Source organism: Protopterus annectens, chromosome 3.part1, assembly GCF_019279795.1.
Source record: "Protopterus annectens isolate FY-2018-M chromosome 3.part1, PAN1.0, whole genome shotgun sequence".
NCBI lineage: Eukaryota > Metazoa > Chordata > Ceratodontiformes > Protopteridae > Protopterus > Protopterus annectens.
In genome coordinates this window covers 1,032,434,374-1,032,450,319 of record NC_056732.1, presented here as the reverse complement: position 1 = coordinate 1,032,450,319, position 15,946 = coordinate 1,032,434,374, and the positions used below count along the sequence as shown (strand labels likewise).

At 42.1% G+C, this 15,946-nt stretch overlaps 1 protein-coding gene across 3 annotated transcripts in view; it reads left to right on the top strand.

Moving 5' to 3' along the window:
- The window catches only part of SEH1L (SEH1 like nucleoporin), a 644,021-nt gene that overhangs the window by 489,697 nt on the left and 138,378 nt on the right, over positions 1-15,946 (top strand). For all 3 annotated transcript variants that reach the window (XM_044067186.1, XM_044067188.1, XM_044067187.1), the window contains exon 6: positions 8,551-8,691. In XM_044067186.1, the coding sequence (XP_043923121.1) occupies positions 8,551-8,691 (141 nt within the window). The remainder of the gene's footprint in view (positions 1-8,550; positions 8,692-15,946) is intronic.

Below are 15,946 nucleotides of genomic sequence, written 5' to 3'. Positions count from 1 at the left end.
GCCTTTCCTTCTCCTCCATCAAGATCCACGCTTCAGCCATTTCTGCACAATACAACACAGACCCTCCTTTATTCTCACATCCTCTCTTAAGGCAGTTCCTCAGAGGGGCAAAAAATATAAATCCCCCAAGGAAACCACCAGTTCCAGCTTGGGACCTCAACTTCGTATTGGAAAAGCTGACCCTGCCCCCCTTTGAGCCAGCTTCTTCAACAGGGCTACAATACTTGTCATGGAAAACAGCTTTCCTTCTGGCTATCACCTCAGCACGCAGGGTTTCGGAACTACAGGCCCTCATGGCTGTGCAACCATTCATCATTTTCCATCAGGACAGAGTTTCCTTACGAACCAACCCTACCTTCATGCCAAAGGTAGTATCCAGTGTAGCTTTGAATCAGACTATCCACTTACCTACCTTTTATCCAAAACCACAGAACAAAGGAGAGAGACTACTACATTCCTTGGACATTCACAGACAACTTTGTTATTATTTGGACAGAACAAAGCCATTCAGGAAATCTGAGCAACTCTTTGTGTCCTATGCTACAGGTGCTCAAGGAAAGGCTATTTCCAAACAGACAGTCTCAAAATGGATAGCCCACTGCATATGCTTTTGTTATTCATTCCATGGAAAATCTGTGCCTGCATACATCAGATCCCACTCCACCAGGGCCAAAGCTACCTCTACAGCTTTCCTCAGGGGGGTACCTACCAAGGACATTTTGGAAGCAGCCACTTGGAGTTCAGTGCACACTTTCTTCAAGCACTATCACCTTCCACTATACTCAAAATCTAGAGCGGGTTTTGCCACAGCAGTCTTGCAAGGCATCCTCGCTCCTCCTAGTTCCACTTAGTGCCTACCACCCTTACTTAGCTTTGGGATTCTTCCCATCTGTAATGACTGCAGCTGTATGCACGATGAACATAGTACAGTTTTGTACCTACCATAAATGTAGATGTTCGAGTGCTCATACAGCTGCAGTCCAGGTTACCCCTCCTCCGTCCCCTCTTAGGACAGGCCGTATGACAAACACCTTTATCATACAATCTATTTGGGATATTCTTTTATGGTGTATTTGCTTGCAACTACTGTTTTTTGATTTATCTATATTGCATGTTTGCATTACATTATGTTTTGCCTCCCTTCTGGGGGCACCTGACATCTGGGGCAAGAAAAACTGAAGAAAATGGCATCGGCTGCCTCTTTTATACCCCTGCCACACTGACGTCAGGGAAGAAGCGACGACAACTGATGCCGGACCTAGACTTTGGAATTCAGCCGACCGAGGACCCGCCTGACGGCAGGATAACCCATCTGTAATGACTGCAGCTGTATGAGCACTCTAACATCTACATTTATGGTAGGTACAAAACTGTACTTTACTTTACGTTGAATTTTGGCAGTAAAACAGCCTAGAGGGATATCCTTAAATAACTCCACATCTAAGTAAGAGATCCTCTCCTTAGAAAAATGTAATGTAAATTTCAAAAAACTGGTGGAGGTATTAAAACTATCTAAAGTGTCTCAGCCACTTCTCTCTCCCCCTGTAGGATGATAAAAATATCATCCAAGAATCTAGTGTAAAGCAGGGTTTTCTCCTGAATGATAGGATTAGGGAAAACAAACTCTCTCTCCCAGTAAGTCATCACCAAATTAGCAACGCTGGCCCCACAAAGAGACCCCATAGGGACCCCTATTAATTGGTGGAACCAGTGATTGTTAAAGGAGAAAAAATTACAGGTCAGAATGATGTCCAATAACTCCCTCACCATCGGAATGTCCCCAGCAGGTGCCTGTTTAATGGTCATGATAGCTTCAATCCATTCTAACGCTATGGAATGAGGGATGGAAGAGTACAAATCAATAACATCGATTGTCAAGAAATTACTCTCCCCTGTACAAGGAGTACGATTAACCCTCTCAAGAAATGACCAGGAGTCTAGAAATATGGGACTCACTGGACACATACTTTTTCAAAATCGCGTCCACCACCTTCGCCCCAGCGTAAGTCACACTGCCCCTTGCACTCACCAATTGGTGCATGGGGGGGTCATGCACATTCTTATGAATCTTCGGATTGCCAAACAGGACAGGTATCCTGGGGTTAGGGGTACAGATATAGTTAAAAACTTCCACATTAATGACTCCATTAATGAACATGTCATTGAAATAAGTACAGACCCTGGTCACACTCTGATTCAACTCATTTTTCGAAACCACCCTATAGGTTTCAGATGCCAGAATATTTTCCATTCTCTGAATGTAATCTACCTCTTCCATCACTACCAGTTCTCCCCCCTTGTCTGGCTGCATAACCCTCACAGAAGAATTGGTTAACAATTCTAAAAGGCACTTCTCATCTTTGTTGATATAAGGGACAATTTGTTTACATTTCAATAAATGACGAATGTCTAAGTCACACAGTCATTCAAAAAGACAGAGAATGATGTAAAGGGGGATTAAATGTACTTGGAATGTGAAAATCCGTCGGCATCATGACCTGATCACCAAAAATAAGCTGGAAATTAAGCTTTTTAATGAAAAGCTTGAGGTCAATCAAGGTATTGGCCACATCTGCCCTCCTACTGGGTACAAATGTCAAACCCTTAGCCAGGAGATCCACCAATGGTGGGGTAAAAACAAACCCTGAATAGTTGTAAATCTTAAAGTCCTTTCCAGTGTTGGTAACAATCTGACACGGGCTCATTACTGGGAATACTGTAGAAAAGACAGGCGAACCTAATTCCTCCTCCTGGTTCTGTATCTCTGCCTCCTCCCCTGAGAGGGTTGATGGGTTGAGGCATTATCCTGAAAATTTTGATCCTCGGCTTCTGGTACTAAATCAGATGGTTGGTTCCGAGAAGACAACCGGTCACTGTGCCGAGTCTGGTTCTGTTGGACTGAACCACCAGGAGCATCCACCTCATTCCCAAATGACCTATTGGTCCTAGAAGTATCTATAGCTGGTGTAGGACCGAAGGAAAAGGCAGCTGGAGATAAGAAATTGCCTTGGGATCTGGGTGATTTGGGATAAGCCACCCCCTCCCTATAAGCCTTCAAGTCCCTCTGAAGTTTCCTAATTTTATTAGAATTGATTTTATGCATTTGCTGATCCATGCTGGTGAAAATACGGTCGTAATCGTATCTATATCTGGTAAAGTTAGAATCATGTCTTACAGCCTCATCCAACACTGTAAGCTCCCCAGACAATACACTGATGGCCTCTTTATAATGTTTACAAATCAAATTAAGTAATTCAAAGCCATGTCTTATCAAACAGCAAAAGTAAATCCTTGTGGAAGGCAGAGCCTTCCTCTAATCCTGTAGGATACTGCCAGGATCGAAGCCCCTTGGGAACCACTTTGGACTGCTGGCACTCCTCGAAGTAAGCTACTTCCAGCTGTAACTTCCTCATCTTTATTCATTTGTGGTCAAACATATTTAATTTCTGCGCCAAATCCACTTCCCCTAAAGAGCCTGGATGACTAGGGCTCCCTTCTGGTACTTAGTTGAACAAAAACAGCCGATTTAACCAAATGTTTAAATTAGACCGTACCTGGCCTTGTAACGAATCACTCATCCCCATTGCTTCTATTATACCGACTCCATCCGATCTGCCGGTATCCAAATGCGGAGAAGCAGCAGAAACTATACAGTCAGCCCCTGTCGGTCTATTCTGCAGTTGTTCACCAATCACATTCGCACAACAAACATCCTTTGCTGTAACTGACGACTGGAAAACTTGAGCCCCAGCAAGGTTGGAAGAAGGAGTCCTCCCCTGGAGAATATCACTGCCAAACAAAGGCTGCAAGGACCCCACCAAATCTTCCATACGTCGTGAAAGAGAATCAACCATCTGGGTGAGCAGATTGATCAAAACAGTTAAATCTCCTGTGTCCGCCTGCGGGGAAGGCTCAGGTTGTACGTCAGCCATAGCTCCCAAACCACAACAACCACAAAAATACTGAAATACCGCAAAACAAAACAAACAGGAAAAAGGAAGCTGGCAAGACGGTAAACCTCAGCAAATGCAACAATTCCAGACACAGTGATGCTGATAAACTGCAAGTTAAAATTTATTTTAAGCTCAACAAAAATAGACCTTTCATCACTGTCCCACACCAACTTCATCAGAAAAACAAACAACACATTCCAGCTTACACCTTAATGCAAAGCTCATAAATCACATGACTACTTAGCAATTAAGCCAATAGATTCACAACACCTGCTCAAACTCTTCCCTGAGGACTCAACCGTACTGAACAAGCAGTAAAAGGAATATCCATACTTTTGTAAGCCATGCTGAAATAGATAAAAAACAGATAAAGAAATTAAAATGGATGCAATCTACAAAAATAAATACAATAAAATTACCTAACCAAACTTGTTAATTTTAAAATACAAGAAATGGATAACATTCCATTTAAGCCTGGATAATTTTTCAATCATTGATCAGGTAGTTCCTTCCAATAGGAGAAGGTTCAGATATGTTACTTTTAGAACAAAAGGAATTAATTTGGCAGCTAAAACTAGAAGCTTATCATTATCCAAACTGTCTTATGACGAAAGAGCGCATTATTTGTATTAGCCTTACTCATTTCGTATAAATGCTCGTAAATGTGTGTTTTGAGCTTTCTTTCTGTTTTGCCTATGTAGAAGGATTTGCATTCCTTACACAAGGCAAGATAGACCAATCCACTAGTATGACAGAAAAGCTATTGCTCCCTACAATTCTTTTTATGCTGGTTATTTCTATGTGGGAACCATTACAAATGTAAATACACTGTGTACAAGCGCCACATTTGAAAGTACCCAATCTAGTGCCATAATGTGGGGTTCGTGAACCATGCCTGAACTAAAAAAAATATTCCTATAAGTAAATTTTAGCTGGTTATTTCGTAATAAATCAGTATCTGTAATTTCTTTAAATTTATCCCATTCCTTACCAACAATATTTTTTATCACCCCTGAATCTCCGTTGAAATCCAGAATGTATGCATCTTCCATAGCATTATTCATATTGGTATGTTGGGATATTGGTAATTCAGAATCCTGTCCCAAAATGGATGCAAACCTATTGGATCTACCCTCTAAAACTTCTGACTTTACCTGTTGGATTAAATTGATTGGATAACCTCTATCCTTAAACATCTCACTAACTGTATTACTTTCAATAATAAAATCCTCATCTTCAGAAGTCATACGACTTATTCTGACCATTTGACCGTTTATAAGGTTTTTCTTTTGAAAAAAAGGATGGCCTCTACTGAAGTGAAGGTAGGAATTTGAAAAGGTATTTTTTCTAAACACCTTGGATGTAAATTTACCATGCCTTTTGGTAATGCTTACATCCAAATAATGAAGTTCCTCAGAATTCAAATTATAGGTAAAATCCAAAAAATTAGTAGTGCCTTTCAGGTAAGTCAAAAATTCAAAAAATCTTTTCTTGCTGGCCGTCCATAGGATAACGATGTCGTCTAGAAAACGTTTGTATAGAGACCAACAGTCTCTAAATTCACTATTGAAAACATAGGTGTGTTCCCACCAAGACAACACTATATTGGCAAAAATAGGGGCACAACTGGCCCCCATTGCCACGCCTTTCATCTGTTTATAAAATTTCCCCTCATAATACATATAGTTGTTAGTGAGAATGGTTTCCATAAACAGAAGGACATTAGTAAAATCGTTGTTAGAAAGTTTACCAAACGTACTCATATAGTCCTCTAACCATTGTAGGCCAATGTCATGAGGTATACTACCAAACAGGTCAACTATATCCAATGTAATAAAAAACAAATTTTCCTTATAAAGTTCTGGCTTGAATTGTCTAAGAGAATCCCAGGAGAGGAGTCCCTTAGGACAGTTGAACTAGTCCCAGACAGATCTTTTAGTTTGGTATCAACAAATTTTGAAAGAGAGGATGTGACAGCACCCTCAGAGGAAACAATCAATCTGAGGGGTGGGTCCACTGTACTCTTGTGGACCTTTGGAATGCCAAACACAGAAGGGACCCTAGAGTATTTATTATATAGAAAATTAAACGTATCCACATTGATGGAACCTTCTAAAAGAGGTCATCAAGCATAAGATGAATTCTAGAATTCGCTATGTTGACCTCATTAATAGAAGCTAGGGCATATTTGGACAGGTTATTAAGCTCCTCCTTCATTTTAGATTCATATAGACAGGAGTATAAGGAGATGAGGTGCATGGCAAAGAGAGAGGTGGCGAAGGCTAAGGATAAGGCATATCAAGAGTTGTATGAAAGGTTGGACACTAAGGAAGGAGAAAAGGACCTGTACCGATTGGCTAGACAGAGGGACCGAGCTAGGAAAGATGTGCAGCAGGTAAAGGTGATAAAGGATAATGAGGGAAACATACTCACAAGCTTGTGTTGAGGAGATGGAAAGAGTACTTTGAGAGGTTGATGAATGAAGAGAATGAGAGGGAGAGAAGGTTGGATGATGTAGGGATAGTGAATCATGAAGTACAATGGATTAGCAAGGAGGAAGTAAGGATAGCTATGAAGAGAATGAAGAATGGAAAGGCTGTTGGCCCGGATGACATACCTGTGGAAGCATGGAGGTGTTTAGGTGAAATGGCAGTGGAGTTTTTAACCAGATTGTTTAATGAAGTCTTGGAAAGTGAGAGGATGCCTGAGGAATGGAGTAAAGGTGTTTTGGTACCGATTTTTAAGAATAAGGGTGATGTGCAGAGCTGTAGTAACTACAGAGGGATAAAAATTGATCAGTCACAGCATGAAGTTATGGGAAAGAGTAGTGGAAGTAAGGTTAAGAAGGGACGTGATGATTAGTGATCAGCAGTATGGTTTCATGCCAGGAAAGAGCACTACAGATGCGATCTTTGCTCTGAGAGTGTTGATGGAGAAGTACATAGAATGTCGGAAGGAGTTGCATTGTGTTTTTGTAGACTTAGAGAAAGCATATGACAGGGTGCCTAGAGAGGAGTAGTGGTATTGTATGAGGAAGTCAGGAGTGTCAGAGAAGTATGTAAGAGTGGTACAGATTATGTACGAGGGTAGTGTGACAGCGGTGAGGTCTGCGGTGTGAGTGATGGATGCGTGGAGGTGGGGTTACATCAAGGATCAGCTCTGAGCCCTTTCTTATTTGCAGTGGTGATTGACAGGTTGACAGAAGAGATCAGACAGCAGTCCTCGTGGACTATGATGTTTGCAGATGACATTGTGATCTGTAGTGAGAGTAGGGAACAGGTGGAGGAGACCCTGGAGAGATGGAGATATTCTCTAGAGAGAAGAGGAATGAAGGTCAGCAGGACTAAGACAGAATATATGTGTGTGAATGAGAGGGAGCATAGAGGAATGGTGAGGATGCAAGGAGTAGAGGTGGCGAAGGTGGATGAGTTTAAATACTTGGGGTCAATAGTTCAGAGTAACGGTGAGTGTGGAAGAGAGGTGAAGAAGAGAGTACAGGCAGGATGGAGTGGGTGGAGAAGAGTGTCAGGAGTGATTTGTGACAGACGAGTACCTGTAAGAGTGAAAGGGAAGGTCTACAAGATGGTAGTGAGACCAACTATGTTATATGGGTTGGAGACAGTGGCATTGACAAAAAGGCAGGAGTTTGAGCTGGATGTGGCAGAATTAAAGATGTTAAAATTTGCACTGGGTGTGACTAGGGTGGACAGGATTAGGAATAAGTATATTAGAGGGTCAGCCCAGGTTGGAAGGTTTGGAGACGAAGCCAGAGAGGCATGATTACGTTGGTTTGGACATGTGCTGAGGAGGGATTCTGAGTATATTGGGAAAAAGATGCTAAGGATGAAGCTACCAGGTAAGAGGAAAAGAGGAAGGCCTAAGATAAGGTTTATGGATGTGGTGAGAGAGGGCATGCAGGTGGTTGGTGTGACAGAGCAAGATGCAGAGGACAGGAAGAAATGGAAACAGGTGATCTGCTGTGGCGACCCCTAACGGGAACAGCTGAAAGAAGATGATGATGATAAGTGTACCGTCCATCAATACAGTCCCCCCACCCTTATCTGGTTGCATAATTCTAATAGAACGGTCAGTTTTAAGAAGCTCCAATAATTCACTTTCTTCCCTGGAAAGGTTGGGATATACTTTGTGTTTAGTTATTACATTCCTGATTTCCCTTTCCATAATGCTTTCTAGGTTCTTTAGTTGTTATGGACTGCAGACCCTCAAATCAAAATCTGTAAATTTAAGAATGAAGATTAAATTTGTCAAAAGATGGAGCCTTGCAGCAGTGCAACATCAAATATGATGGATATCTGGAGTCTGAGGAGTTTGTCATGAATAGGAGATAGTAAAAGTTGTTATTGTTGTGGTTGGTAATATTCAAAGAAGGACTGTGAAGTGATGTTGGAATGAAATCCCACATTGTTGGAATCATTTGATGGGAGGGCTAGGAACAGTCGGAACTTCTTGTCAGTTTCTGCAAGCATCTGCTGTATTACTGTAAATCAGACTGAAGTTGCTGCTAAACTTGAATTAACTGCATTTCATTATTGTTTGAATCTCATGCCTTGCCTTGACATTTTTTTCTTCTTTTTAGAAAATACGGTAAAGCAGAGACTCTTGTAACAGTTACAGATGCTGTGCATGATATTTCATTTGCTCCAAATCTAGGAAGGTCCTTCCATATTCTAGCAGTGGCAACAAAAGATGTTAAAATCTTCACACTAAAACCCCTTAGGTAAGTTGCAGAAATGCTTTCATTATTTTTTTTTTTCAGAAGATGTATCTGCTCAGTTGTAGAAAGGTATATTTATTTGATGCCATTCTTTAGATTGCTGATGCAGTATTTCAGTACTGGTGGGTTATTTCGACAAGGTAACCTGACGTCCAGCCAAAACCCTTCTGTATGATTGTACATTTATTTTATTTTATTTTATTTTATTTTATTTTATTTTATTTTACATTTGTTGACCGGGCTGGTCCAACTGGATATGTGTCCATTTTCAGCAGAGGCCCGGGGAGAAAAGCTCCAAGTGAAAACATTAAAAAACAGAGTTACAAATATAGCTCAGAGAAAAATAATAGCATTAGCATATTTTTACAGTGGCAACAGTAAAAGATTTGTATGCATGATAAATGAGAGCACTAGGAGCAAATAGCTAGCTAGTCAGGGTTAGTACAGGGGCAGAGCCAGTGAGTTATGATGTGAGTTTTGAGTTGGGATTTGAAACTGGGAAGAGAGGAGATAGCAGTGAGGTTGACAGGAAGGGGAGTTCCAGGCTTTTCCTATTGAGTTAGAGAACAAGGAGTCGCCTGCCAAATTGTTGGATTTACAGGTTGATATAAGAAGTTTGTTAGAAGAACATAGGCTTTTGAGGGAGTAGTAAGTATAGTGTTGTTGGTAGGTTTGTAGAAGATTTTATGGGTTAAGGAGAGCTGGTGAAATAAGATCAGATTTTGCAGCTCAAGCCATCCCATTTGCTTTAAGTTTAATCAGTGATGAGTTCTAAAGGTGGAGCCAGAGGCAAATCTGGCAATACTGTTGTAGGCGACAGCCAGTTTGGTGAGGTTAGTTTTGGACAAATATGTGTAAATAGGGGAGGCATAAAGGAGGGTAGAAATCAGATGGGAATGGGCAATGGAAGTTCTGGCAAGTGTGTAAGAAATGGTTTAATTCTAAACAGGGAGCCAAGTTTTCTGTTAACTAATTTTATAGTGTTGTTAATGTGAGAATCAAAGCATTGGTTGTTGTCCATCTCTACTCCGAGGAGCCTGGTGGTAGGGTCAGGTGATATGTTGGTGCCATTACTAGACAAGACAGAGAAGTTGAACGGTGTGGATTTACGGGTGGGGGAGAAAAGTAACAGTTTAGTTTTCTTGGGGTTTAAGATTAAGCATCATTTTAGGAACCATGTTTCAACATTTTGGAAAGTCTTTTAGGTGATAGAGTGCAGTTCGGAGGGGGGTGAGGCAGAACAAATCAAAGTAGAATCATCAGCATATTGTATACAGGTTGCAGAGGAAATAACTGGTATGTAGATCAGTAATAAAAATAGAAAACAGAAGGGGGCCAAGTATTGAGCCTTGAGGGACTCCAAGGGTAATGGGTAGGAAGTTGGATAAGTTGTTTTGCCAGAGCACTGCCTGTTGTCTTTTATGAAGATAAGACTCGAACCACTTTATAGCACTAGAGTTGAGAGCAAAAGCTTTAAGTAAGTTTAACAGTATATGGTGATTAACCATATCGAAGGCTTTGGATAGGTCAATAAAGAGAGCAGAGGTAAGTATATTATTGTTCCGTTTTTTGTTGATGCAGTCAGTAAAGGAAAGGAGGGCTGAAGTGTTGCTGTGGAAAGGCCTGAAGCCATGTTGGCAGTCAGCTAGTAAGTTGCAATTTAACAGGTGTTTAAGAAGTTGTTTTTGGATGCATTTTTCCATGATTTTAGCTGGGGGGAGAGTAAGGCTATGGGACGGTAGTTTGAGAGTTCTGTTGAGATCCCACTTTATGCAGGGGAATGATATGTGAAATTTTCCAGAGTGAAGGAATGTAGACTGCAACAAAGGTTCTGTTAATCAGAATTGAAATGGGATAGGCTAATGGTTTGGCTGCACTTTTTAGATACTGAGCCAGTAGAAGGTCAGCAGAAGGAGAGGAGGTTTTAAATTTGTGGAGAAGAGAAACAGATAAGTGATGCGGGTAAAGATTGCAGTTGAAAAGTGGGAATTGAAGTGTTAGAGGAGGAGGAGGACTGAGAGGAGATATTGGGGGCTAGTTAATTAGCTATAAACTGGACAGTTTCAGAAAAGAAGCTATTGAAGGCATCAGCAGTTTGTTTTGGGAAGTGCCTAAGGGGCACGGGGTGTCAGAGTGGCCAGGCTTTAAGAGAGTATTTATACCTGCCCAGAACTTTTGTGGATTTTGTTGGTTAGCTTGTTGTAAATGGCAGTAGTAGCTTCTTTTATCTAGAAGTACAGCTTTTTTAGTGGAGTTTCTTATTTGTCTAAAGTAAAGTTGGTCAGAGAGACCTTTAGTGCTACGAAAGTTAGTCCAGAGTTTATTTTTCAGGATAATTTTATGCCTTGTATCTTTTGAGAGCTAAGGGGCAGGTTTTGAGCTAATTCTAATAGATCTTAAGGGAGCATGAGAGTCTAGAATAGAAAGGAACTTGGAGTTGAAGTAAGCTACAGCATCATCCAGTGGCAGTTGTTTAAGAGGAGACCAGTTGCAAGCATTGAGTTCTTTAAGGAAGCTTTCAGGGTTAAAGTTTTTATTTGATCTGACTATTTTGTATTTAGTTAGGTTAGGGGTAGCAGTTTTATGTCTGATTAGGTAAGTAAAAGCGTGGTCACTTAAATCATCAGGTAGTGTCCCTATTGTATAAGTTTGGTTGTGACTATTTATCAGAATCCAGTCCAGTATGCTTTCTTTGTTGTTAGTTTTGTTAGTTCTGGTTGGGCTTGAGTGGTTTGTGAAAAACCATAAAGATTTAAGAGGGTGGGGGGGGAGGTCTACAGTGGTACAGGATGTTCATCGTGTTACACTGCTGCAGTCATTACACTTGGGTTATCCTGCCGTCAGGCGGTCCCGCAGTCGGCCAGAGTTCCAAAGTCTTGGTCCGGCGTCGGTTGCTGTTGCTTCTTCCCTGACATCAGTGCGCCAGGGGTATATAAGATGCATCCAACGCCATTTTCTTCTGTCTTTCTTGCCGCGCGGTGCCCGAAGCAGAAGCAGTTCGCAAGTGCTGATCGGCCGACTCCTGAGATTTCGAAGTCGAATTTCAGATCCAAAGTCTTCAATAAAGCTAAGTACCCCATTGGGAAAACTTTTTTCTTGCCTCAGACCGATGTCAGAAAAAGTTAATAATCGTATTTCTTGTGGGAAGCAAATACCTCATAAGGACTTCCACTCTTACTGTATTCCATGCCTAAGCCCTGATTACGACATCACTAGTTGTCAGTTTTGTGCTAGATTTAACAAACGCACTATAAAAAGACGTTTTGATCTTGCTTTGCACTACTTTGGCCGAAGGTTCAATTATACTATGCCGTCGGATCAACCGACAACCGCTATTCTGAAAAAACGCAAAGACAACGATAAAGACAGGCATCCGAGGTCCAAAACCGATGACGAAACCTCTTCTAGGCCAGTCGCTGGTTTGCCGGTTCTCAGTGAGGTGCTTTCGCAGCCCCTGACACCCGCTACCTCAGAGCCACAGGCCGCCTCCAACTCCCACGTGGAGACAACTAGGCCTTTGGAAACTCAAGGTATTGGGCCTACGGAAACTAATCCCTCATATGGGTCCAGAGCCGCTGAGCAGGCATCGGCTTCTGAGGGTGTTTTCAGACCTTCACAACTTACCATTAAAGCAACAGCCAAGACAAAAGTACCATTAAAGACAAAGAAGCAAGTACAGCATTCTCCTGGACAGTCCTCCATGCCTAAGAAACAGATGCTTAAAATGGCCGAAGACCTCATTACTCTAATCAGGGGTTCCCATTCCCCTCCTGAGAAAAGGCCTAGGCAGGATACAGACTATGATTCCCCTGATCAGGTTTCCATTTCCTCTGATTCCTCTTCAGACCAGGGATACTGTCTACCCCCCTATGAGGATTCTAATGCTGAAGAATCTATCCCTTCAGCCTCTCCTCCGGAGGATTACTCTTTTGGGGAAACTTTATATACCATGAGGGAGCATTTCCATTGGGAAAGTCAGGATTATTCAGAATCCAAGAAAAGGCTCAGTGATTTCCTTTTACTGCTTCAGCACAGGCCCCTGGCTATTCCACCTGTGCTACATATTGTGGATGATGTGTTCTCTGAATCCAGCTTATCTCCTGATTCTTTGCCCCCTGCACCAGCCAAGCCAGATAGGTATTGTAGAGTCCCTGACTCTCTCAAGTTTCTCTATAAAAACCCTTCTGCTGATCCAGAAACTATTTCCCAGGGTCCAAAAGGGGTTAAGGCTTCCATTGCAAAAAATCCAGTACCCTCTGACAGAGATTCCAGAGCTTTGGATAGATGGGGGAAGAAAGTTTACATTTCTGCAGCTTTAGCAGTAAGCGCTTTAAATTGCCAGTTTCACATGCTTAAGTGCCAACAGTATTTAATGGCTCAGTTAAAACAGAAAATGTTTGCACGCTCAGAAGCTCCTGACTGTAAAGAAATGCAGGATTTATTGCATGCAGTTGAACAGGTGGGAAAACATACTCTGCAATTGGTTTTGATTCTTTAGAAGCCTCTTGTAGAGCCACAGTTACAGGTTCTGTGATTCAAAGACATGCTTGGTTAAAAGAACAGAGTTTACCTGATCATGTTAAGGCAAAATTATTGGATGCTCTTTTACAGCATGATACCTTGTTTGGTGTTAAGGCAGAAGAGGTGTTAAAGAAAATGGAGGATAAGGCTAAATCTATGCAAACAGTCAAGGATTTCTTACAGGTACAGCCACCTCGATTTAGCAGAAATTGGCCAACAAAGAATTGGTCCTTTCCAGTGTCAGACAGGCCACAGAGAGGCAGATACAGACTCCCAAGAGGCAGATCTCAACCCCAAGGCTCTAACAGACGACAGTGGGGCACCTCAACCCCAAAAGGAGGTGAGGACAAGTCTCAACCTTACAGGAAACAGTCTCAATGACTTCCCCCTTCGTACGCCAAGCACTTCCCTTTTGGCAGCCCCCTTAGAGGGAAAACTAGCACTTTTTTCTCAAAACTGGCAAACAATCACCCAAGACAAATGGGTTCTGAATATTGTGTCTCAAGTTTACAGGTTCCACTTTCATACTTTACCAAGGCTAAAAGGAATGCCAGACCTGCCACAGAATCAATGGGCAGAGGCACAAAAACAAATTACAACCCTCATGGACATGAGAGCTATTCAGAAAGTACCACAACAGGAACAAGGACAAGGGTTTTACTCAAGACTCTTCCTGGTCCCCAGAAAGGACAAGGCCTGGAGGCCCATACTAGACCTTTCATTTCTAAATACTTACCTGGATATTCCGAAATTCAAAATGTTGACATTACAGCAGCTTCTACCCATGCTGGGCAAGAAGGCTTGGCTTGTTACTCTGGACCTCAAAGAGGCATACCTGCATGTCCCTATCAGACAAAGTTGCAGAAGATACCTCAGATTCAAAGCTGGTACAATGCACTACCAATTCTCTGCACTGCCCTTTGGCTTATCTACTGTGCCCAGGGTCTTTACAAAGTGCCTGGCACCAATAATTGCATTTTGCAGACAAAAAGGAATTCAAATATATCCATACCTGGACGACTGCCTCATTCAAGCAGAGACAAAGGACATTCTTCTACAGCATCTGGCATTTGTAAAAAGGTTGATAATTTCTCTAGGGTACACAGTAAACGAAAAGAAGTCAAAACTAGTGCCCTCACAACAGATTATATTCCTGGGTGCCAGCTTAAATACAACGGCCCAGATGGCTTATCTCACGCCAGACAAACAAATTCAATTAACTCAATATTTTCACTTACTGGCAAAAAAGTCCCATCTCCCTGCAAGAAGAATTCTGCAGGCCCTGGGATTTATGACATCCTGCATACTACTAATACCATATGCCAGACTGCATATGAGGAAATTACAATGGTACCTAAAAAGTGTTTGGACTCAACACTCTCACAGTTTAGAAGCAGTAATACCAATGATTCCCTGCCTATAACAGGAGTTTCGATGGTGGGCACAGGGATGTCACCTAAACAAGGGTCAGCCTTTTACCCTACCCACAGCCAGGCAGACTAACAACAGATGCTTTGGATTACGCCTGGGGAGCACACATGGCAGGAAAATGCATTCAGGGCAAGTGGACCACAGACCAGATGCATCTTCACATCAATCAAAAAGAGATGTTGGCTGTTCAAAATGCCCTAACAGCTTTCAAGGACCTTCTGCATCCAGGACGATTATTATTAAAGACAAACAACACCACAGTAATGTGGTACATAAACAAGCAAGGGGGCACACATTCTTATCACCTATGCAGGCAAGCCATGACCTTGTGGAACACAGCTCTAACGTATCAAGTTCATCTGCAAGCACAATTCCTGCCAGGAAAGAAAAATACTCTGGCAGACGATCTAAGCAGAAATATCATGGACCCTCACGAATGGAAATTGAATCCACAAATCTTCAGCATGGTAACGCAAAAATGGGGATGCCCAGACATAGATCTTTTTGCCTCCCCACTGAATTGCCAACTACAAAAATTCTGCAGAAGGACTTATCACACACAAGCATGGAAAGTGGATGCTCTCTCGTTCAGCTGGAAAAGCCTAAAAGTTTATGCCTTCCCACCACTGCCTCTCCTTTCAAAGGTACTCCTAAAAGCCAGACAAGAAAAACCACAGATGATCCTGATTGCTCCAGACTGGCCACACCAGCACTGGTACCCAATCTTAAAGAACTTAGCTCAAGGCCCACCATGGATTTTGTCTCAAATTCCACACCTTCTGACTCAACAAAACAATCAGATCCTGCACGGTCAGCTCAAAACCCTAAACCTGGCTGCATGGCAGATTCATTAGTCAAACAGGCAACACCTCTCTCTAAAGCTGTTATGGATGTGATTTTGGAGGCCAGGAGGCCTAGCATCAGGAAAGCTTACTCAGAAAAATGGAAGAGATTCTGCACCTGGAACCAGGCTCAAAGCCTTGACCCTCTTGTCCCAAACATTCCTCAGATTTTACAATACTTAACTGAGATGCTGGACAAAGGCCTATCCTTCTCATCAAGTAAGATCCACGCCTCTATCATTTCAGCACATTACAACACGGATCCTCCTTTATTCTCTCATCTCTTGCTAAAGCAGTACCTCAGAGGGGCTAAAAACATAAGACCATCCCGGAGAGCACCAACACCAACTTGGGACCTCAATTTCGTTTTGGAAAAACTGACCCTGCCACCTTTTCAGCCAGCCAATACAGCCAATCTAAAAGTTTTATCATGGAAAACAGCTGTGCTCCTGGCAGTAACTTCA